General features: G+C 48.1%; 1 protein-coding gene across 5 annotated transcripts in view; it reads left to right on the forward strand.

Annotated features, from left to right (window-relative positions):
* LOC100989105 (signal transducer and activator of transcription 5B) overlaps positions 1-22,612 on the forward strand; it is an 88,621-nt gene that overhangs the window by 61,428 nt on the left and 4,581 nt on the right. For all 5 annotated transcript variants that reach the window (XM_055102059.3, XM_034941835.3, XM_063599038.1 and 2 more), the window contains exons 4-16: positions 1,671-1,760; positions 2,982-3,156; positions 6,607-6,737; positions 6,986-7,137; positions 7,571-7,726; positions 8,119-8,298; positions 8,986-9,073; positions 9,168-9,290; positions 10,346-10,438; positions 14,241-14,447; positions 15,933-16,027; positions 16,129-16,259; positions 18,704-18,874. In XM_055102059.3, the coding sequence (XP_054958034.2) occupies positions 1,671-1,760; positions 2,982-3,156; positions 6,607-6,737; positions 6,986-7,137; positions 7,571-7,726; positions 8,119-8,298; positions 8,986-9,073; positions 9,168-9,290; positions 10,346-10,438; positions 14,241-14,447; positions 15,933-16,027; positions 16,129-16,259; positions 18,704-18,874 (1,792 nt within the window). The remainder of the gene's footprint in view (positions 1-1,670; positions 1,761-2,981; positions 3,157-6,606; positions 6,738-6,985; positions 7,138-7,570; positions 7,727-8,118; positions 8,299-8,985; positions 9,074-9,167; positions 9,291-10,345; positions 10,439-14,240; positions 14,448-15,932; positions 16,028-16,128; positions 16,260-18,703; positions 18,875-22,612) is intronic.

Below are 22,612 nucleotides of genomic sequence, written 5' to 3' on the forward strand. Positions count from 1 at the left end.
ACCGCACCCAGCCCCTCTGTGCATTTTCTAAGAATGAACCTTATCTTGCATGGTTATAATACACTGATCAACTTCACTAAATTTAGCATTGATATAATACTTTTAGGTACTCATCTGGATTTCCATTTTGTCAACTAATTCAAACATGTCCTTTAGGGTATTTTTCCCCGCTGCAGTCCAGAATCCAGCCCAAGATCACATACTGCATCTAGTCATCATGTCTCTTTAATCTCCTTTAATCTGGAACCATTTTGCAACCTTACTTTGTCTTTCATTACATTGGCATTTTAAAATAATTAATGTAGGCTGGGTGCAGTGGCTCACACCAGTAATCCCAGCACTTTGGGAGGCTGAGGCGGGTGAATCATCTGAGGTCAGGAGTTCGAGACCAGCCTGGCCAACATGGTGAAACCCCATCTCTACTAAAAATACAGAAATTAACTGGGTGTGGCAGTGGACATCTGTAATCCCAGCTACTTGGGAGGCTGAGGCAGGAGAATCGCTTAAACCTGGGAGGCAGAGGTTGCAGTGAGCCGAGACCGTGCCATTGCACTCCAGCCTGGGTGACAAGAGTGAAATTCCATCTCAAAAAATAATAATAATAATTCATGTACCCCCTGCTTTTTAAAGATAAAATGTTCCTCATTTGGGGTTTGTCTGATGTTTCCTCATGATTACGTTAACATTGCACATCTCCGAGCAGACTCCTAAATATAGTTGGCTGTCCATGTCCATGGGTTCTGCATCCTCTGATTCCACCAACCGCAGCTCAGAAATATTCAGGAAAAGAAAAAAAGTAAAAACAAATACAAATAAAGATATGACAGAACAGCTATTTACATAGCATTTCTTTTGTATTAGATAGTATAAGCAATCTATAGGTGGTTTAAAGTGTATGGGAGGATTGTATGCATTCTGTGCAAAACGATGCCATTTTATATAAGGAACTTGAGCATCTGCAGATTTTGGTATCCAAGTGGGTCCTGGAACCAGCCCCCACAGATACCAAGGGACAATTGTAGGTGACTTGTCCTTCTCGGGTATCACATCCAGAGAGGGGCAGTGTCCCTCGTCCCCTCATTGGTGGTAGTAGTTTTGATTGCCCATTTGAGAGTGGCATCCAGTTTCTCCTCTTGCGAGGCTTTTAAAACTTATTTATTCCGTTTTTAAGAATGTTCCCCGGATACTTTAGGCAAATTAAGATGCAAAAAGTAAAACAGCACTTTGGGAGGCTAAGGCAGGTGGATCACCTGAGGTCAGGAGTTCGAGACCAGCCTGGCCAACATGGTGGAACCCCATCTCTACTAAAAAAGACAAAAATTAGCCAGGCGTGGTGGCGGGCCCCTGTAATCCCAGCTACTCGGGGGGCTAAGGCAGGAGAATTACTTGAACCCAGGAGGCAGAGGTTGCAGCCCGAGGTTGTGCCACTGCACTCCAGCCTGGGCAACAGAGTGAGACTCAGTCTCAAAAAAAGAAAAAAGAAGTAAAACAATCTTACCTTTTCACTGCAATTGGATTTCCATGATGTGCCTTCTTGTTCCTGTTGGTATTGGAGGAACAGTGCCTCCTGTGATTCAGGAGGTCCCTCAGGAGGCTCCCCATCCTGAGGCATGGTTAGGGCCCATAGTGTGGAGTGGCACAAAGTGATGTCTGCTGTTGGATTCTTTCAGAACACGTATGACCGCTGCCCCATGGAGCTGGTCCGCTGCATCCGCCATATATTGTACAATGAACAGAGGTTGGTCCGAGAAGCCAACAATGTGAGTTGGGTCCCATAGGGATGGGGAGGGCAGTCGGGAAGTCTTTTCTTACCCACCTCCCTCTGGACCCACCTTTGTCAAGGTGACTCAGGGTGCACTATTGGTGTCTCTTTAAAGAGAGCTTCATCCTAAGGGGCACAAAAGAAATAGGAGACTTGACTGAGTGCAGCCCAGCACTTTGGGAGGCTGAGGCAGGCAGATTGCCTGAGCCCAGGAGTTCGAGAGCACCCTGGGCAACATGATGAAACCCCGTCTCTACCAAAAATACAAAAAAATTAGCTGGGCATGGTGGCACATGCCTGTAGTCCTGGCTGTTCGAAAACCTGAAGTGGGAAGATCCCTTGAGCCCAGGAGGTAGAGGCTGCAGTGAGCCATGATCGCACCCCTGCACTCATGGGTGATGGAGTGAGACCTTGTCTCAAAAAAAAAAGAAATAGAAGATGTGGTCTCTGATCTTAACTGATTTATAACCTTGATGAGATTGCAACCACAAAACAATGTGAACAAGTGCAAAGTAATTCAACCTCAGCTGAATAATTTTTTAGTAAAGGCATGCTCATATTCAGGTGAGAATACTTAGGAAAGACTTTTCCCTAGCCCCTGAATCAGGTGTGGAAGGAGTGGTCTGATCAGGTCACTTACAGGGCTGGGTCCACAGAGACCTTGTTTATGCCTCCCCCATCACTTCACCCTGGGGTCTCCAGGATGCCTGCGAGAGGTTTGGCCTCTTCCATGGTGGAAGCAAATGATTCCATCACGAGAATATCTTGAGTGAGGACACAGATGATGTGTGTTCACACGGCCCTGCTCCCCATGGCCTCCCTAATGCTTAATGCCGTCCTTGCATTGGGTCAGTGAGTGGAAGAGGAATCACTCTACCTTCTCATTAGTAGGAAAACCCAGGTGACACTGGAACAGGTTACGTTCTAGTTTCTCCAAAGGTAATTCAATGGACCTCGTTTGGAATACTCTGGTGGAGGTCAGATCTGAAATGGAAGCTTCTCCCATGCTTTGTGATCTGAGCCATGATCTGTCCGCTCACCTGTTTCTCACTTTTCCCACTCCACCCTGTGTCTCATGATGACGTTTGCTATTCCTCCCGACTCAAAATTTACCTTTTGGGGTCTTACCCTGGTTGTAGGAGCTGGCTTTTCCTGGGGATTAAGGCCTCAGGCTTCCTCCCATTCGCACTGCCTTGCACTGCCCCCCATATGTTCCCAGGGTAGCTCTCCAGCTGGAAGCCTTGCTGATGCCATGTCCCAGAAACACCTCCAGATCAACCAGACGTTTGAGGAGCTGCGACTGGTCACGCAGGACACAGAGAATGAGCTGAAGAAGCTGCAGCAGACTCAGGAGTACTTCATCATCCAGTACCAGGAGAGCCTGAGGATCCAAGGTGAGGCGCGGTGGAGGCACATTGTACAACTTGAGGATTGGGCCTGGGGACTGGAAAGCAGCTCCGGTGGGGTTGGGAGAAAGCACACTTTCCATTTGGAGGCAGCGACCTTTCTCTGAGTAGCAGGGACTTATTTGCATTGAAGACAGTGCTGAGAGGATGAGATTTAGGAAGGGGAGATGACAGGACCCCCCCCTTAAGTGCATATCTCACTCGGGTCCCCACATCCAGGGAGCTTCTGAGCTGCCAGGGAAGACATTTCTTCTTTTGAGAAGGAGCTCACAGTCTAAATAAATACTAGCAAACAATACTTTTGTATATAGTAGGCATATTATAAGTGGAGCTTTATTGAAATGATAAATAGGAAATTATATAATTACATGTTTAAAAATTTTTCTGGCTGGGCACGGTGGCTCACATCTGTAATCCCAGCACTTTGGGAGGCTGAGGCGGGCGGATCACCTGAGGTCAGGAGTTCGAGACCAGCCTGGCCAACATGGTGAAACCCCGTCTCTACTAAAAATACAAAATTAGCTGGGCATCCCAGTGGCGCATGCATGTAATCCCAGCTACTTGGGAGGCTGAGGCAAGAGAATCTCTTGAACCCGGGAGGCAGAGGTTGCAGTGAGCCGAGATCTCACCATTGCACTCCAGCCTGGACAAAAAGAGCAAAATTCTGTCTCAAAAAAAAAAAAAAAAATTCTAAGCTGGGAGTGGTTTTGCACACCTGTAATCCTGGTGCTTTGGGAGGCCAGGGCAGGAGGATCACTTGAGGCCAGTAGTTTCAGACTAGCTTAGGCAACATAGTAAGACCCTATCTCTAAGGGGGAAAAGAAACCTTTCTAAGCAGGTACGTGTAAGTACTAAGGACCTGTATTTGTAGTAACTGATTTCTAATGTTCTATGCAGTTATTCACAGAGGTCTTCCTGGAACAGAGTACACTTACGCCCCTTAGGTAGCCCTTATGGACAGAGCTTCCCTAGCCTGGTATAAATCCTGCTTAGTAGTTGGGGCACAGAGAGCTTCAGTCTGTGGTGAGGCTGTGGAGCCCCACCAGCGCCCCCTTTTGACCCTGTAGCAGTTTGGCAGTTTGAGCTTTAATAGTTTCCTCTCTCTGCTTCCATGCCCAGCTCAGTCTCAGAGAAGCCTTGGCTCAACCACCCAGCCCCTCCAAACACACACACACACACAGCACACACAGACAACACAGCACACACACACACCACACACATCACACACACATAGCACACACACACACAGCACACACAGTGCACACACACAGCACACACACACCACACACAGCACACACACACAGCACACACACACCACACCACACACAGCACACACACACCACACATACACAGCACACACACACAGACACACAGCACACACACACACACACAGCACATGCTCCTCTAATTCCATGTATGTAGGTTCCGTTTTATGTCTATAGTGATACTACTTATTTACTCTTTATCTTCTCCACTGGAATATAAATCTTTGAGAAGGGACTATATCTTTTATCTCTGTACCCTGAGGCCAGCACAATGCCTGAAACATAACAGTTATTGAGTAAAGGTTGACAGGATGATTCTAGCCTGTCTTCCTTTTTTATCTGAATCCATCCTAGACTGGCCCTAGAAGAAGGGCAGCTCCTTCTGAGAATGGAAACGGAAGATTTGGGATGGCTATTCCTACCCAAGTCCTTAGACTGTCAGCAGTATTTCTGATCCCGTGCCTGGCTTTTCTGTTTCCTGTGCATGGTGGCGGATTAGGTTTGGATTCAGGTTGGGTTTGGATCTATCATGCAGTGTCTTCTCAGTCCCATTTGTCAAGTTCACTCAGCAGAAACACAGACTATTGATCTGCTTTTGCCAGGGAAGGCTCAGCTGCCTCCAGTGGAGTAGGGAAATTGCTTCCCGTCTCCCTGGCCTCCTTCCCAAAGGCTTCTGCAAATTTCCAGGAGAGCCCTAAGTGGGTCCCTTGCATAGGAAGGCTGGGCCCAGGTGTTGGGATCACCACCACCCTCCCTGTGGCTGGGCAGGATTCCCGAGGTAGCCGTGCAGATACCTCGGATCTGTCCGTGCCTGGATGATCTTCTTCCTGCTCGATACCTGCAGTGAGATTGGAGCCATATTTCTGAGTTCTAGCTCTGGGCTGTTCCTGGCTACATAGAGTTGCTTTTGTCTGTCCCAGCTTGTGCATCCCATGGGTCAGGGCTGGGGTCAGAGTGACATGGCCCTCAGGGGCCAGCCAGGAGCTCGACCAAGACATGCTGATGCGCGCATCTTCTGACTCAGCTCAAGCAAGGACTCTGGGCTGTTGAGAAGGTGACGGGAAGGGATTAATAGTCCCAGTGTGGTGGAGACGGGCTGTCGCTGGGAGGGTGGGGTGGGCCTGCGGTGGTGGTTGTAACTGTGGACATGTTTATTAGGCTGGGTTATTGATACACAGGTGCTCCTGTGTTCCACGTTCCCTGTGTCTTACCTATTTCATAATAATTTTTAAAAGGTAATGAGGCCTAACTTACTCCCTGTCCCGCCATCAATGAGACTCCTCACAGATGGTGTGGAGGGAAGCTGCCTCCCTTCGGCCTCCCTTTCCTGAGAGAATCTTGGTGGCTCTGCATCCCCAGTGGCCCTGGACATGCTCTCCCTCTGCGGTCTGTCTGTCTGTGTCCCCTGGTTGGTTGGCTGGGCTCACAGTGAGCCCACCTGGACAAACATGCTGGGCCCCTTCCAGCCTCTCAAGAATCTCATCCTCCCCTGAGGAGGGACTGCTGTGCTCAGGGACGAGACAGAGCTGCCGGGGCTGGGGTTCCCTGAGGAGGCCTTGCTGCGGGAGGGATGGGGCCGAGCAGCTGCTTGTCTCTGTCACCTCTTCTCTCTGTCCTGTTCCCCGTTAACCAAGAAGGACGAACCTCACACAGAGCTCACCCATGTCAGGCAGCTTTCTGGCATCTTCCATGTCCTCATGTATTTAATCTTAATGCACCCCACTGAGGCAGGTGCTGAGAATCTCCCGTTTTACATGTGGGGAAGCCAAGGCACAGGAAAGGAAAGCGATTTGCCCAGGTTCACCTGCAGTCAAGGGCATGGGCACACTTGTACCCCAGACAGCCTGGACCCATGCCGGGCCGCGAGAAGAGGGCTGGCAGCCCTGTGAGGCAGGCGGGCAGGAGACAGGCAGGCCTCCTCCCCAGCTGCCCCAGCACCCGTGTGCCCCCAGAGGGGACGGCTCAGAGTCAGGAGGCTGGCGAGCAGGGCCCAGAGGCGCCTCCTGGGGCACCCATTCATCTTGGCCCCCCTGGCTGTCAGGAACCCCAACTTGCCCTTAATGCAGTATCTGAGCCCAGGAGGGTCTCGCTCCAGAACGGGTGAGTGGGCTTCTCTGGGCCTCCTGTTGGACACTGGGAGGTGATGGTCATGGTTTCCTCTCCCCTCCTCTAGCTCAGTTTGGCCCGCTGGCCCAGCTGAGCCCCCAGGAGCGTCTGAGCCGGGAGACGGCCCTCCAGCAGAAGCAGGTGTCTCTGGAGGCCTGGTTGCAGCGTGAGGCACAGACACTGCAGCAGTACCGCGTGGTGAGTGGGGTCCTGGGCCTCTCCTGGGCATGGGTGCCATGAAGTCAGTCTCTGGGGACCCGAGGGAGGGCTGGGACCAGCATGAGAGCAGAACCTGGGAGGGCAGGAGGCCTTTTTTCCTGGGGGCCTTGTGAGGCAGAGCAGCTTGGGGAGAGGGAATGGCCTGGGCCCTGCCCTGCCATTTCCCAGCGAGGCCCTGCGGTGTTCTCTGGGAGCCCAGAAGGGGCTGCTCTCCTCCCTTCCCTCAGGAGCTGGCCGAGAAGCACCAGAAGACCCTGCAGCTGCTGCGGAAGCAGCAGACCATCATCCTGGATGACGAGCTGATCCAGTGGAAGCGGCGGCAGCAGCTGGCCGGGAACGGCGGGCCCCCCGAGGGCAGCCTGGACGTGCTACAGTCCTGGTAATGGTGTGGGGCGGCCAGCGGGCAGGGCAGGAGGGGCTGGTGGGGACCCCGGCTGCTTCTGCGTCCTGTGCTGGCTCCTGCAGCAGGCCCCCTCCATCCTGGGACAGCTCTTGTTTCTCCAGGGAGCCTGGTTCCTCAATCAGACTTTGGCCCCCATCCTGTGCACCTCCCCCAGGAAGGGGGCTGCTGTCCTGGAGATGGGACAGGGTTCGGGTGTGTGGGGTGATGCTTGGGCTGTTTGGGCCTAGTCAGGGTCGCCCCTCCTGTGTATGTCTCTAATTCTGGGAGGCAGGGAGCTCTGCCCTTCCCATGGGTGGGAAGTGTGGCGAAAGCACAGAGCCTTCCTGGGGGAACGGGAGCTGTGTCTTGGGGCCTGGCGTCTGTGCGGAGGAGCCATTGTCCTCCTGTTGGCCTTGGGGCTCTCGTGCAGGTGTGAGAAGTTGGCCGAGATCATCTGGCAGAACCGGCAGCAGATCCGCAGGGCTGAGCACCTCTGCCAGCAGCTGCCCATCCCCGGCCCAGTGGAGGAGATGCTGGCCGAGGTCAACGCCACCATCACGGACATTATCTCAGCCCTGGTGACCAGGTGACTGCTGCCTGTTTGCCATGCCCAGGAGCTTGGGGCAGCTCCTGCCTGCGTGGGGGGAGCTGCAGGTGCCTTCCAGACCAGCAGATCCACTTCCTGCCTCTCATCCCTCCCAACTCCATCTCCAGTTGCTGTGGCCCTTGCCCAGTTTCTCCTGTGGACACTGCAAGAGATGCCCTTGGGCTGCAGCCCATGCCAGCTTCTGTGTTATCTCACTCCCCTCTCCATCCTCTCCCTGGACTCTCACGGCTTCCCCGGGAACAGAGGCTGTGCCCGAGCTCTTCACCTCCTGAGCCCCTCGGGAGGCAGCCCCACCCCCACCACAGAGGGACTGAGAGCCCTTTCCCCTGCGCCAGCCCCTCATCGTGCATCTGTCCCTGTGTCCCCTGCAGCACATTCATCATTGAGAAGCAGCCTCCTCAGGTCCTGAAGACCCAGACCAAGTTTGCAGCCACTGTGCGCCTGCTGGTGGGCGGGAAGCTGAACGTGCACATGAACCCCCCCCAGGTGAAGGCCACCATCATCAGTGAGCAGCAGGCCAAGTCTCTGCTCAAGAACGAGAACACCCGCAAGTAATTGTGCAGCTTCTTCTCATTCCCTGCTACTTGTCTCATGTCCTGGCAATAGGAAAAAAAGAATTCTGCCTCCTGTGTCAGATCCCTGTTTGCCTTTCTGGCCTCTTCTGGGCATCAGCAAAGGAATATAAGGAAGTTCTTGGGCCTGGTGCGGTGGCTCACACCTGTAATCCCAGCACTTTAAGAGGCCGAGGTGGGCAGATCACCTGAGGTCAGGAGTTCAAGACCAGCCTGGCCAACATGGTGAAACCCTGTCTCTACTAAAAATACAAAAAATTAGCCAGGCGTGGTGGCAGGCACCTGTAATCCCAGCCACTAGAGAGCCTGAGGCAGGAGAATCCCTTGAACCTGGGAGGCAGAGATTGCAGTGAGCCGAGATTGCAGTGAGCTGAGATCACGCCACTGCACTCCAGCCTGGGCAACAAGAGCAAAACTCCGTCACAAAAAAAAAAAAAAAAAGTTATCTTAGGAACTGTTTTCTGTGAAGATAGTTTGATCTTGTTTCATTTTGTAGAGATACGTCCGAGAAGATTACATGTATGTGTTATGTAGCTAACATTTCCTCTAAATGACGTACATTTTTAGCAAACTTCTCTATTTCCTGCTACCCCAAATTATATTATTTACTCCGCATGTCCTGAGACCCTGGCATGGGTTTGGAGCTGGTCTCTCTCTGATTTGCAGTGATTACAGTGGCGAGATCTTGAACAACTGCTGCGTCATGGAGTACCACCAAGCCACAGGCACCCTTAGTGCCCACTTCAGGAATATGGTGAGGGTGGAAGAAGAGGAAGAATGAATTTTTCCCTGGTCTTTGAGGGGAACAACTTATATCTTACGTTTCATCATATGTTTCTTCTTTGTAGTCCCTGAAACGAATTAAGAGGTCAGACCGTCGTGGGGCAGAGTCGGTGACAGAAGAAAAATTTACAATCCTGTTTGAATCCCAGTTCAGTGTTGGTGGAAATGAGCTGGTTTTTCAAGTCAAGGTAAAGCCTTCCCTCAGCTCTGCGTGTGCGTGTGCGTGTGTGTGTGTGGTGTACTTTATGTTACAAAATATTTTTTTTTATCACATAGCATCTTCTTCTTTTTGACTGTTGGTAAACTGAAAATGGACTGACCTCACCCTGAGAACTGTTTCACTTAGATTCTCTTAAGACATGAACAGAGGCCAAGCACAGTGGCTCATGCCTGTAATCCCAGCACTTTGGTAGGCTGAGGCAGTCAGGTCACTTGAGGTCAAGAGTTCAAGACCAGCCTGGCTAACACAGTGAAACCCCATCTCTACTAAAAAGTACAAAAATTAGCCAGGAGTGGTGGCACGTGCCTGTAATCCCAGCTACTCAGGAGAATCACTTGAACCTGGGAGGCTGAGGTTGTAATGAACCGAGATTGTGCCACTGCACTCCAGCCTGGGCGAAAGAGTGAGACCCTGTCTCAAAAAAAAAAAAAAAAAAAGACATGAACAAGCAAGGCCCAGTGCAGTGGCTCACATCTGTAATCCTAACACTTTGGGAGGCCAAGGCAGGAGGATTGCTTGAGTTCAGGAGTTCCAGACCAGCCTGGGCAACATAGTGAGACCCCGTCTCAACAACAACAGCAAATTAAAAAATAAAAAATAAAACATGAACAAACAATAATGAACTGAACTAGCTGGAGAGGTAGACTACAAAATGGATATGAGAAACATTACTTGGGATGAATTTGAGTAAAGGTTGTGGTAAGTTTTAAATTTGTTATTTGTATTTTCTTCCCAGAAATATCTCCAATAGTCTTTTCTCTCTCCTGTTCTCCATGTAACTTTGAGAAACTTTATCCTTCAGAAATATCTAAGCAACATTGCTTGTAAAATATTTAAAATTTCTAAGATTGTGCCAGTATGAAAAGTCATATTATTCCTGGGGCCATTTAGATTCTGTGTCTGAGAGGAACATTAACTGAAACTTGGAAAATAAAAGTGTTGTTATAATAAGAAAAAAAAAAAAGAGAGAAGGAGAAGAACTTGAGGCTCGTGGGCGCTCAGCCTTCTCTTGTGTCTTTTTAGACCCTGTCCCTGCCAGTGGTGGTGATCGTTCATGGCAGCCAGGACAACAATGCGACGGCCACCGTTCTCTGGGACAATGCTTTTGCAGAGCCTGTGAGTGTATTCCTCGGGCATGTGGGTCCCAAAATCAATGCCGGTGTCATGAATCTCATTCATGTATTATCCTTTTAAAAAGCACAGGAAAAGGCCGGGTGCAGTGACTCACACCTGTAATCCCAGCACTTTGGGAGGCCGAGGCGGTTGGATCACCTGAGGTCAGGAGTTCGAGACCAGCCTGGCCAACATAGCAAAATCCTGTTTCTATTAAAAAATACCGAAAAATTAGCTGGGTGTGGTGGCACATGCCTGTAGTCCCAGCTACTTGGGAGGCTGAGGCATGACAATCACTTGAACCCGAGCGGCAGAGGTTGCAATGAGCCGAGATCGCACCACTGCACTCCAGCCTGGGTGACAGAGTGAGACTCCATCTCAATAATAAAAAAAAAGCATAGGAAAAAAGATGCTGTTTTCTTTAGTGGGAGGCAGAATAGAAAGAATGTGGAAAGTGGAAAGAACATGGGCTTGACATCGGGCCAGGGTTTGAACTGAGACTCCACCATTTCCTCACTCCATGACCACACGGGCAGTTCACTTTACCTCTCTGGGCCTGAGTTTCCAGCAAGTGTCTGCAGCACAGGGATACTCTTGCTGTACAGCATCGTTAGGAAGATTAAATTAGATAACATAGAAAATGCTTGCCACACAGTCAGTACTCAGTAAATATTATTTTGAATCCTTGGGTGAAACTATGAATGGGATTTGGGACTCCTAGGTTCACTCCAGAGGTTAGATCTCTCCAGAGGCTTACTTTAGCATAGAAGGTGCTTCATACCCTCTTCCTTTCAATAAATGAAGATGCTGTTAAATGTCTTTTCCAAATTTTAGTTTCTGTGATTCATTCTAGGTCTCATGAAGAATGAGATACTTTGCCTCAAGGAAGATATAATTTGGTGGATTTATGCACCCAAACGCTATCTGAATCCCACTAGCATGCTGCTCGATGAGCATTTTAAAGATCTCATAGGCTGGGTGCGGTGGCTCACGCCTGTAATCCCAGCACTCCAGGAGGCCAAGGCAGGCAGATCCCTTGAGCTCCAGACTAGCCTAGGCAGCATAGCAAAATCCTTTTTCTACAAAAAATACCAAAAAATTAGCCAGGCATGGTACACCAGCCTCTAGTCCCAGCTACTTGGGGGGCTGAGGTGGGAGGATCGCTTGAGCCCAGGAGGTCCAGGCTGCAGTGAGCCAAGATTGTGCCACTGTACTCCAGCCTGGGTGACAAAGCGACACCCTGTCTCAAAGAAAAAAATTTTTTTAGTAGGCAAAGGTCATTTGTTACATATTTCCAATAGAGATTAGTCCATAAAAGCATGATAAAAGGGTTATCATTTGGGACATAAGAGTATGTCCTTCTCTAAGTATATCCAACAAACCTTGATTATGTTTTGTTTTGTGGCTGTTAGAATATAGGATTTGACTGTTAGTTCAACAGCTCATTTACAAAACAGCATGGACAGCATGGGTTACCTTCCAGTTGTGTGTAAAGAAGGTGAAATGGAACCTTCTGGCTCACGTGGAGAGGCTTAACGTTTCCCAACACTCCTCTTTAGAGAAAAAGTATTTTACTGCAAAGGTGAGATTTTTAAGACATTCTACCATACTTCACTTACAAACTCTGAATCAGAAGCTCCTTTTTGAAACTGTCTGTCTGCCTCTTGTCCTGATAAGCCTCCTAGATAAGATTGCCACATCTCTCGTTTCCTTCCCTGCCTGTCCACAGATCTCACTCTCTGTGTACCTTTGGCATCTCCTGCACCATGTAATTACTCAAGTATCTTGTCTAAATAAATAAGCATTTTTAACATTCTCAGCTATGTTAATGACTACTTACATCTTATGCTATTTTTTTTTTTAATTTTTTTGAGACAGAGTCTTGCTCTGTCACCCAGGCTGGAGTACAGTGGCATTATCTCGGCTCACTGCAGCTTCTGCCTTCTGGATTCAAGCGATCCTCCTGCCTCAGCCTCCCGAGAAGCTGGGATTACAGGTGCATGCCACCACGCCCAGTTAATTTTTTATATTTTTAGTAGAGACCAGGTCTCACCATGTTGGCCAGGCTGGTCTCGAATTCTTGACCTCAAGTGATCCACCCACCTCGGCCTCCCAAAGTGCTGGGATTATAGGCATGAGCCACTGCACCCAGCCGACCTTATGCTATGTTAAAAAAAAGACTTTCAGCTGGGCACGGTGGCTCACACCTGTAATCCCAGCACTTTGGGAGGCCGAGGCAGGTGGATCATTTGAGGTCAGGAATTCGAGACCAGCTTGGCCAACATGGTGAGACTCTCATCTCTACTAAAAATACAAAAATTAGCTGGGCGTGGTGGTGCGTGCCTATGATCCCAGCTACTCGGGAGGCTGAGGCAGGAGAATCGCTTGAACCTGGGAGGCAGAGGTTGTAGTGACCTGAGATGGTGCCACTGCACTCCAGCCTGGGCAACACAGTGAGACTCTGTCTCAAAAAAATAAAAAATAAAAAATAAAGACTTGTGGCCAGGCACAGTGGTTTATGCCTGCAATCCCAGCACTTTGGGAGGCCAAGGCAAGCGGATCTCTTGAGCCCAGGAATTTGAGGCCAGCCTTGTCAACATAGCAAAACCCTGTCTCTACAAATTAGCCAGGCATGGTGGTGCACGCCTGTAGTCCCAGCTGTTTGGGAGGCTGAGGTAGGATAATTACTTGAGCTAAGGAGGCAGAAGTTGCAATGAGCCAAGATTGGGCCACTGTACTCCAGCCTGGATGACAGAGCGAGACCTTACCTAAAAAATAAAATACTTGTGGAAATTTATTCTCCATATATATTTGCCTATGTGTCCTGTGGGTCAAATAACATAAGAACATTGCAGCATTGTTAGTAATAGCTAAAGATGAGGCTGTAACACTGATGCCCATCTATGGGGGTCTGGTGAAATTTCTTTATGTGCTGATAGGAGGTCTCCCAGATAGAGGATTAAGTGAAAAGAGGAAGATGCAGAACATGTGGATTTTGTGCTGTCATTTATGAAGAAAAGGAAAAGGTATATGTCATTGCTGGCATGCATAGAATATATTTGGTGGGATACACAAGAAACTGTGTTAGGTGCCTTTAAAGAAAAGAACTGGGTTGCTGGGAGACAGGGATAGGGAGTGACTTCACTGTATAGCCGTCTATGCTTTTTGAATTTTAAATCATGTGAAAATCACCTATTGAAAAAAATGTTTGTAACAAAATAAAATGGAGTACTATGGCTGAATGGGTTGAAAAGCAGTTTATTAAAAGTTAATGTTCTAACCTATTTCTCAATAAAGCCATCCAACTCAAAATTTCCACTCTTCCATACCAAGTTGTTTTACTTTGAGCTAGAATTCTTGGCAGAAGGAGTCGAGGGCAATGATTCCACGTGTGTACACACATGCCGACACGTGTACACACATACGCACACTCTGTCTGTTTGTACCTAGAGGACCAGTCTTTCAGATTTCTAAATTCCCAAGGTGTTTACAATCTAAGAGCCAGACCTTGGTTATGTTTTGGTTTGTGGCCGTTAGAACATAGGATTTGACTGTTAGGTCAGCAGCTCCTTTACAAAACAGCATGGATAGCATGGGTTACCTTCTAGTTGTGTGTAAAGAAGGTGAAACGGAACCTTCTGAATTTCACAGAACCGTGTACCCCAGCAGAGTCTGAATTTATCCTCAGGCCCTGCAAGACAAATATGTGTAACCACTCCCAGCCATCAGCGTTTTTCTTTTGTGGCTTGAGGGAATAAATCAGGCAACTGTTTTCTCATCAGATTCTGGCCTCTCTCCCTCTCAGGGCAGGGTGCCATTTGCCGTGCCTGACAAAGTGCTGTGGCCACAGCTGTGTGAGGCGCTCAACATGAAATTCAAGGCCGAAGTGCAGAGCAACCGGGGCCTGACCAAGGAGAACCTCGTGTTCCTGGCGCAGAAACTGTTCAACAACAGCAGCAGCCACCTGGAGGACTACAGTGGCCTGTCTGTGTCCTGGTCCCAGTTCAACAGGGTGAGGAGCCCAGCTGCCAGCCGCTGTTAGATCAGTCCTTCCCGACCAGATGCTCTCAGGAGTCTCCCTGCCCTGGGCCCTTATTCTTCATGTCTCTAATAAAATGTACCAAAAGTAATAGAAGCTTCTGACTAGATGGACAACTTGAGAGTTACCCAGGTCACGTGTAGAAAATTACATCTTTGCATATTTTAAATAAGTTGACCTTTGTCTACAGTTAATGCATTTTCTTCCTTTGTAAAGGAAATAGAGCAAAGCAGATTATAGCTCATGAGAAGCAAAGCTTTTGAGGGGATGCGAACTCTGGGCCTCTCTCCCCTTTACTCTCTTATGTTCCCCATGTGTAATGCCAGATCAGGCTCCTGTGGGACCCTCAACCCACAAAGAGGGATGCTGATGAAAGAAACTCCTCCTCTAGCATCTGCTAATTCAGACATCACTTTGATTTTATTTTTATTCTTTTTTTTTTTTTTTTGAGACAGAGTTTCGCTCTTGTTGCCCAGGCTGGACTGCAATGGCACGATCTTGGCTCACCGCAACGGCCGCCTCCTGGTTTCAAGCGATTCTCCTGCCTCAGCCTCCCGAGTAGCTGGGATTACAGGCATGAGGCACCACGCCCGGCAATTTTGTATTTTTAGTGGAGACGGGGTTTCTCCATGTTGGTCAGGCTGGTCTCGAACTCCCGACCTCAGGTGATCTGCCCACCTCGGCCTCCCAAAGTGCTGGGATTACAGGCGTGAGTCACTGTGCCCACCCTATTTATTTTTGTTTATTTATTTATTTTTGAGATGGTGTCTCGCTCTGTCACAAGGAGTGCAGTGGTACATTCTGGGCTCACTGCAACCTCTGTCTCCCAGATTCAAGTGATTCTCCTGTCTCAGTCTCCTGAGTAGCTGGGATTACAGGCGCCCGCCACCATGTCCAGCCAATTTTTGTATTTTTAGTAGAGACGGGGTTTCACCATGTTGGCCAGGATGGTCTCAAACTCCTGACCTCAAGTGATCTGCCTACCTCAGCCTCCCAAAGTGCTGGGATTACAGACGTGAGCCACCATGCCCGGCTATCACTTTGATTTGAATTTAATTTTCGTTTCTTTTCCTACACCCCCCACCCCCAAGGTGTTTTAAATGTCCTTAATTTGGAGCCTAACAATGTGCATTTCTCAGAAGCTCCCAGGTGACACTGATGCTTCTGGTCACAGACCACACATCGAAACTAGCAAGGGACGGGTCAGCCCAGTCCCAGGTGAAAGTGTCTGTAGCAGGAGCCCACTGGGTGCTGGTAACTGCAGTTTGGTATTTTCCCCTTCTTCCCTCTTTTCCTCTCCATGGGGCCATTAGGTAAAACTCAGGTAGGCGGGGATATTTGTATGCCTCTGACAAGGGTAGATGTTTGTTTCCCATTTAATTTTTCCAATTAAATATGTGTATAATATTCCAAGTGTTACTCTGGTTTTCTTATGTTCACTGTTGTATCTCCAACCAGGAGAATTTACCAGGACGGAATTACACTTTCTGGCAATGGTTTGACGGTGTGATGGAAGTGTTAAAAAAACATCTCAAGCCTCATTGGAATGATGGGTGAGAATCATTATTTCTTAAGGCGCCGACAGAGTCTGAAGGTCTTCTCTCTGGCATCATAAGTCACACTCTGCTTCTGTCCTTTGTCCTTGGTGATCCAGGGCCATTTTGGGGTTTGTAAACAAGCAACAGGCCCATGACCTACTCATTAACAAGCCAGATGGGACCTTCCTCCTGAGATTCAGTGACTCAGAAATTGGCGGCATCACCATTGCTTGGAAGTTTGATTCTCGTGAGTGCCCCTCCCTTCTTATGTCCAAAGTTAGCTGCTTTCGTTACAACATTATTTTAACAAATAATTTAGTGGGTACTTACTATTTGTTGAGGTCAGTACTAATTATGGGAAACATAAATGTATAGCCATGACATACTCATAATAAGGCAGCCTATGAAAAATACTGTTATGGGAAACACAATTGCTAATTTGGTTATACATGAAAGTATATGGCAGCATGGTTACACATGAACATTTAACCATGACATGGCTACCTATGATACAAGAGTCCGTGCAGAATCTCAGTTGCTTCCCTCTTAAAATGTTTGCCTTATTGTACTACTCTGCATAAAGCTTATTTCAGTGAAGAATTTGATGATTTGGAGTTCTTACAGTAGTAAAAATATTCCTTTATCCTAATTAACATATGGATATTGCCATCAACCATTTCTACCCAAGATGTTAGTTCTTTTCTTTTTTTGAAACAGGGTCTCACTCTTTTGCCCGGGCTGGAGTGAAGCGGCACAAACATGGCTCACTGCAGCCTCGACCTCCTGGCCTCAAGCAGTCCTCCTCCCTTAGCCTCCCGACTAGCTGGGACCACAGACGTGCACCACCACACCCATCTAATTTTTAAATTTTTTGTATGTTGCCCAGGCTGGTCTCGAACTCCTGGGCTCAAACAATCCCCCACTTTGGCCTCCCAAAGTATTGGGATTACGGGCTTGAGCCACTGCACCAGGGCATCAGGAAAGTTAGTTCTCTCCTCTGACCCTCACAATAAGGGTAGCTTGCTGGTTCATTTTCTGTGAATTAAAGTTTTTAATAACTTTTGGCTGGGTGCAGTGGCTCATGCCTGTAATCCCAGCACTTTGGGAGCCTCAGGCAGGAGGATCTCTTGAGGCCAGGAGTTCAAGACCAGCTTGGGCAACATAGTAAGACCCTGTCTCTAAGTAAATAAATAAATAAATAAGTTAATTAGGTGGGCATGGTGGTGCTCATGGTGTGCGCCTGTAGTCCCAACTACTCTGGAGGGTGAGGCGGGATGATCACTTGACCCCGGGAGTTCAAGGTTACAGTGAGTCACGATCACATCACTGTACTCCAGCCTGGGCAACAGAGTAAGACCCTGTCTCTTAAAAGAAAAAAAAAAAAAAAGGCTGGGTGCGGTGGCTCACGCCTGTAATCCCAGCACTTTGGGAGGCCAAGGCAGGCGGATCATGAGGTCAGGAGATCGAGACCATCCTGGCCATCACAGTGAAACCCCCGTCTCTACTAAAAACACAAAAAAATTAGCCGGGTGTGGTGGTGGGCACCTGTAGTCCCAGCTACTTGGGAGGCTGAGGCAGGAGAATGGCGTGAACCCGGGAGGCGGAGCTTGCAGTGAGCCGAGATCGCGCCACTGCACTCCAGCCTGGGCAACAGAGCAAGACTCCATCTCGAAAAAAAAAAAAAATTCATCACTTTTAATAGCTCTTATGCTTTCTCTGGTTGTGGGCATGCTTCCTAGCTTTTATATATCTTTGTATGGGAAATCAGGGATTGGGGGCCAGTAAAAACTGTTTCTTCTACTGAGGGCTGGAATACTGTTTGAACTTGAAACGTCTGAGATCATTGGATCTCTTGGGAAGTGATTTTTGTATTACCTGCTTATCTACCCATGGCTTTTATTTTTATTTATTCATTTATTTATTTTTTTGAGATGGGGTCTCTGTCACCCAGGCTGGAGTGCAGTGTCATGATCTCAGCTCACTGCAACCTCCACCTCCCAGCTTCAAGCCATTCTCCTACCTCAGCATAGTACCTGGGACTACAGATGAGTGCCACCACACTTGGCTGATTTTTGTATTTTTAGTAGAGATGGGGTTCATCATGTTGGCCAGGCTGGTCTTGAACTCCTGACCTCAGTTGATCCACCTGCCTAGGCCTCCAAAAATGTGGGATTACAGGCATGAGCCAACATGCCTGGCCCCTACCCATGGCTTTTAAAACTATTTCAGGCCGGGCACGGTGGCTCACGCCTGTAATCCCAGCACTTTGGGAGGCTGAGGTGGGTGGATCATGAGGTCAGGAGATCAAGACCATCCTGGCTGACATAGGGAAACCCCATCTGTACTAAAAATACAAAATTAGCCAGGTGTGGTGGCGCGTGCCTGTAATCCCAGCTACTTGGGAGGCTGAGGCAGGAGAATCGCTTGAACCAGGGAGTTGGAGGTTGCAGTGAGCCAAGATCGCACCACTGCACTCCAACCTGGTAACAGAGTGAGACTCCGTCTCAAAATAAGTAAGTAAGTAAGTAAATAAATAAGAGTATTTCATCTATAACCCATGGTTATTTTTAAATGGAGATTTCTATTGGAGCCATTATAATGGCAAGCTTGAATTTATAGTATGTTGGGGTTTTAAGATTTCCTAATTCAGAAATCATGTTTAGAATGTGATTGTTCTGTTTATTGATCTAGAGGAAAGAATGTTTTGGAATCTGATGCCTTTTACCACCAGAGACTTCTCCATTCGGTCCCTAGCCGACCGCTTGGGAGACTTGAATTACCTTATCTACGTGTTTCCTGATCGGCCAAAAGATGAAGTATACTCCAAATACTACACACCAGTTCCCTGCGAGTCTGCTACTGGTAACAATGTTCGCATTCTGGTTTGATTTTGTTGTGTGTGTGTGTGTGTGTGTGTGTGCATACCTGTGTGTGTTATCTCTCTTGCGTGAAAACCCACACAATTACCATTCAGTGAGAGCAGTTTGAGCATTTTCCAGGGCAGATGTAAACCTTGGGCTGGATTCTTCAGTCATACAGAAAACGCATCTACCACTAATCCCAAATATCAAATTGAAGAAAACAAATTCTTTTTAATACAAGCTTAGATCAAACAAAATTAGGTAAAATTTTGTTTTTCATGACAGAGATGGTTTTATTGCTTTCTGAGTTTAGAAGTGTTACATAGTTATTATAAAATTTTCAGAAGACACATAAAAGCATAAAAAAGAAAACAGGCTGGGTATGGTGGGTCATGCCTGTAATCCCAGAACTTTGGGAGGCCAAGGCAGGCGGATCATTTGAGGTCAGGAGTTCCAGACCAGCCTGGCCAACATGGTGAAACCCTATCTCTACAAAAAATACAAAAATTAGGTGTGGTGGCAGGCACTTGTAATCACAGGTACTCGGGAGGCTGAGGCATGAGAATCACTTGAACCCAGGAGGTGGAGATTGCAGTGAGCTGAGACCGCGCCACCGCACTCCAGCCTGGGCAATAGGGTGAGACTCAGTCTCAAAAAAAAAAAAAAAAAAAGGAAGGTCGGGCATGGTGGCTCACACCTATAATCCCAGCACTTTGGGAGGCTGAGGCAGGCAGATCACCTGAGGTCGGGAGTTCAAGACCAGCCTGACCAACGTGGAGAAACCCCACCTCTACTGAAAATACAAAATTAGCCTGGCATGGTGGCGCATGCCTGTAATCCCAGCTACTCGGGAAGGCTGAGGCAGGAGAATTGCTTGAATCCGAGAGGTGGAAGTTGTGGTGAGCTGAAATCGTGCCATTGCACTCCAGCCTGGGCAACAAGAGTGAAACTCTGTCTCAAAAACAAAACAAAAGAAAACAAAAAAACAGATACCACACAACATCTCTCATCTAGAGATTAACCTCTATGGATGATTTAGTGACTATTCTTGCACTCTATATATAGATATGTATTATACATTGCATCACCCGTTGCTTGAACTTCCTGTGTGGAGGTTATCTAGCAGCAGAACGAAGACCATAAACAAGGAAACATATTCAGGCCGGGCGCGGTGGCTCATGCCTGTAATCCCAGACTTTTGGGAGGCCGAGGCAGGCATATCACCTGAGGTCAGGAGTTTGAAACCAGCCTGGCCAACATGGTGAAACCCCATCGCTACTAAAAATACACAAAGTAGTCAGGTGTGGTGGTGGGCGCCTGTAATTCCAGCTACTTGGGAGGCTGAGGCAGGAGAATCGCTTGAACCAGGGAGGCAGGAGAATCGCTTGAACCAGGGAGGCAGAAGTTGCAGTGAGCCGAGACTATGCCACTGCATTCCAGTCTGGCGACAGAGCAAGACTCCATCTCAAAAACAAAACACAAATATATTAATTTAGTGATGGGCGCCCTGAAGACAAATAAAGCAAGGTAGAGGGATAGAGAAGTGGCAGGGAGGAGAGTGGAGGTGTTATTTTACTAGAGTGGTCAAGGAGGGTTTCTCTGAGGACATGTTTGTTTTTGTTGTTGTTGTTTTGTTTGTTTGTTTGTTTGTTTGAGATGGGGTCTCACTTTGTTGCCCAGGCTGGAGTACATTGCTCACTGCAGTCTCAAACTGCTAGACTCAAGGGATCCTCCCACCTCAGCCTCCCACATAGTTGGGACTACAGGCATGCACCACCAATCCTGGTTAATTATTTTATTTTTATAGATATGGGGTCTTGCTGTGTTTCCCAGACTGGTCTCAAATTCCTGGGCTCAAGCAATGTTCTTTCCTCAGTCCCCCAAGGTTCTGGGATTATAGGCATGAGCCACTCTACCCAGCCAGGATGTGAAGTTTGAAAAGACCTGAATGAAGTGAGGAAGCTAGCCATACAAAGATCTAGAGAAAAACATTGTACGCCAAGAGAACAAGTACAAAAATCCTGGGTTGAGAATGGGCATGTCTGGAAAACCTCAGGAGGGCCAGGGAGGCTGGAGCCTCTTGAGCAGGGAAGATAAGTGGTAGGAACTGAGGTCAGGACACTCCAGCCTTGGAGTTCAGGGTGAAAGGTTGGAGTCTGGACCATATCATATGTAATTTTTTGTGACTTTTTTTTTTTACTTGGAAATATATCCTAGGTAGCTGGGCATGGTGGCTCATGCCTGTAATCCCAACACTTTGGGAGGCCAAGGCAGGTGGATCACTTGAGGTCAGGAGTTTGAGACCAGCCTGGCCAACATGGTGAAACCCCATCTCTACTAAAAAACATACAAAAATTAGCCGGGCATGGTGGCAGGCACCTGTAATCCCACCTACTCAGGAGGCTGAGGCAAGAGAATCACTTGAACCCGGGAGGCGGAGGTTGCAGTGAGCCAAGATCACACCACTGCACTCCAGCCTGGGCAACAGAGCGAGACTCTGCCTCAAAAAAAAGAAATATATCCTATGCAGAGTTACAGCTCAGTAAATGTAATCTTCCAACCTCATTTTGATGACTGCATACAATCCCATTGTATGGTGAGTTACATGTTGGTTATTTAAGATACTTATAATTTGGGCCTGGGCACAGTGGCTCATGCCTGTAATTCCAGCACATTAGAAGGCGGAGGAGGAAGGATTGCTTGAGCCTAGGAGTTTGAGACCAGCCTGGGCAACATAGTGAGACTCCATCTTTACAAAAAAGAAAAAGTTAGCTGCGCTTGGTGGCGCATGCCTGTAGTCCCAGCTACTCAGAAGGCAGAGGCTGGAAGATTGGTTGAGCCCAGGAATTTGAGGCTGCAATGAGCTATGATTGTGCCATTGCACTGTAGCCTATGTGACAGAGTAAGACCCTGTCTCAGAAAAAAATAAAATCCTATTTCTGGCAGCATTTCTTTGTTTTTAACTTCTTAGCCAATCTATAAAATACTCTGTACACTGTAAAGCACAAAAAACATGTTATGAAAAGGTCGCTCCTGACACTTGAAGCCCTAGAAGAAGATTAGGGTAATAAGCAATTGGTGAACCCTGCAGCGTTTCACCCTCTTGGGCTACTTAAATGACAAGCTCCTTGTCCTATAATCATAGTGTGATCGTCCTTGCCTAGTATAATTAACTTTGTACTGATTCCCATATTCACGTACCCAGAAACAAGACTTCATGTTCCCATGTCAGATAATCACATTCTTACCACCTGCTTACCTGGATTTCCATAGTCAGCCTTCTGAAAAGGTAACTGTGGTCGACCAGATCACGTGCAGGTTTATCTGCTCATCTGCCACATCCCAGTGGGGATTCTGTGGGAAGCAAAGGACACATCGCATTCTTGGCACCAACAGCGCTCACTGGGACTAGTGACATCAAAGTACCCCAAATGCAGAAACACCAGGCGTGAAGGAGCGTGCAGGTGCTGGGAAAAGTAGCCTTCCCTTTCCTGAAAGACTAGACACTCAGAGTTAGAGGAACCTCAGACATCATCAGATCAGATCAGCGGCTCTCCAGTGCCTAGGCCTTTCCGTTAGATCCCTGACGTGTATGCACCTCCTGCTTGAAAACCTCCGGTGATGGCCAGGCACCGTGGCTCACACCTGTAATCTCAGCACTTTGGGAGGCCAAGGCGGGTGGATCACTTGAGGTCAGGGGTTCGAGACCAGCCTGACCAACATGGAGAAACCCCATCTC

Source organism: Pan paniscus, chromosome 19 (genome assembly GCF_029289425.2).
Source record: "Pan paniscus chromosome 19, NHGRI_mPanPan1-v2.0_pri, whole genome shotgun sequence".
Lineage (NCBI taxonomy): Eukaryota > Metazoa > Chordata > Mammalia > Primates > Hominidae > Pan > Pan paniscus.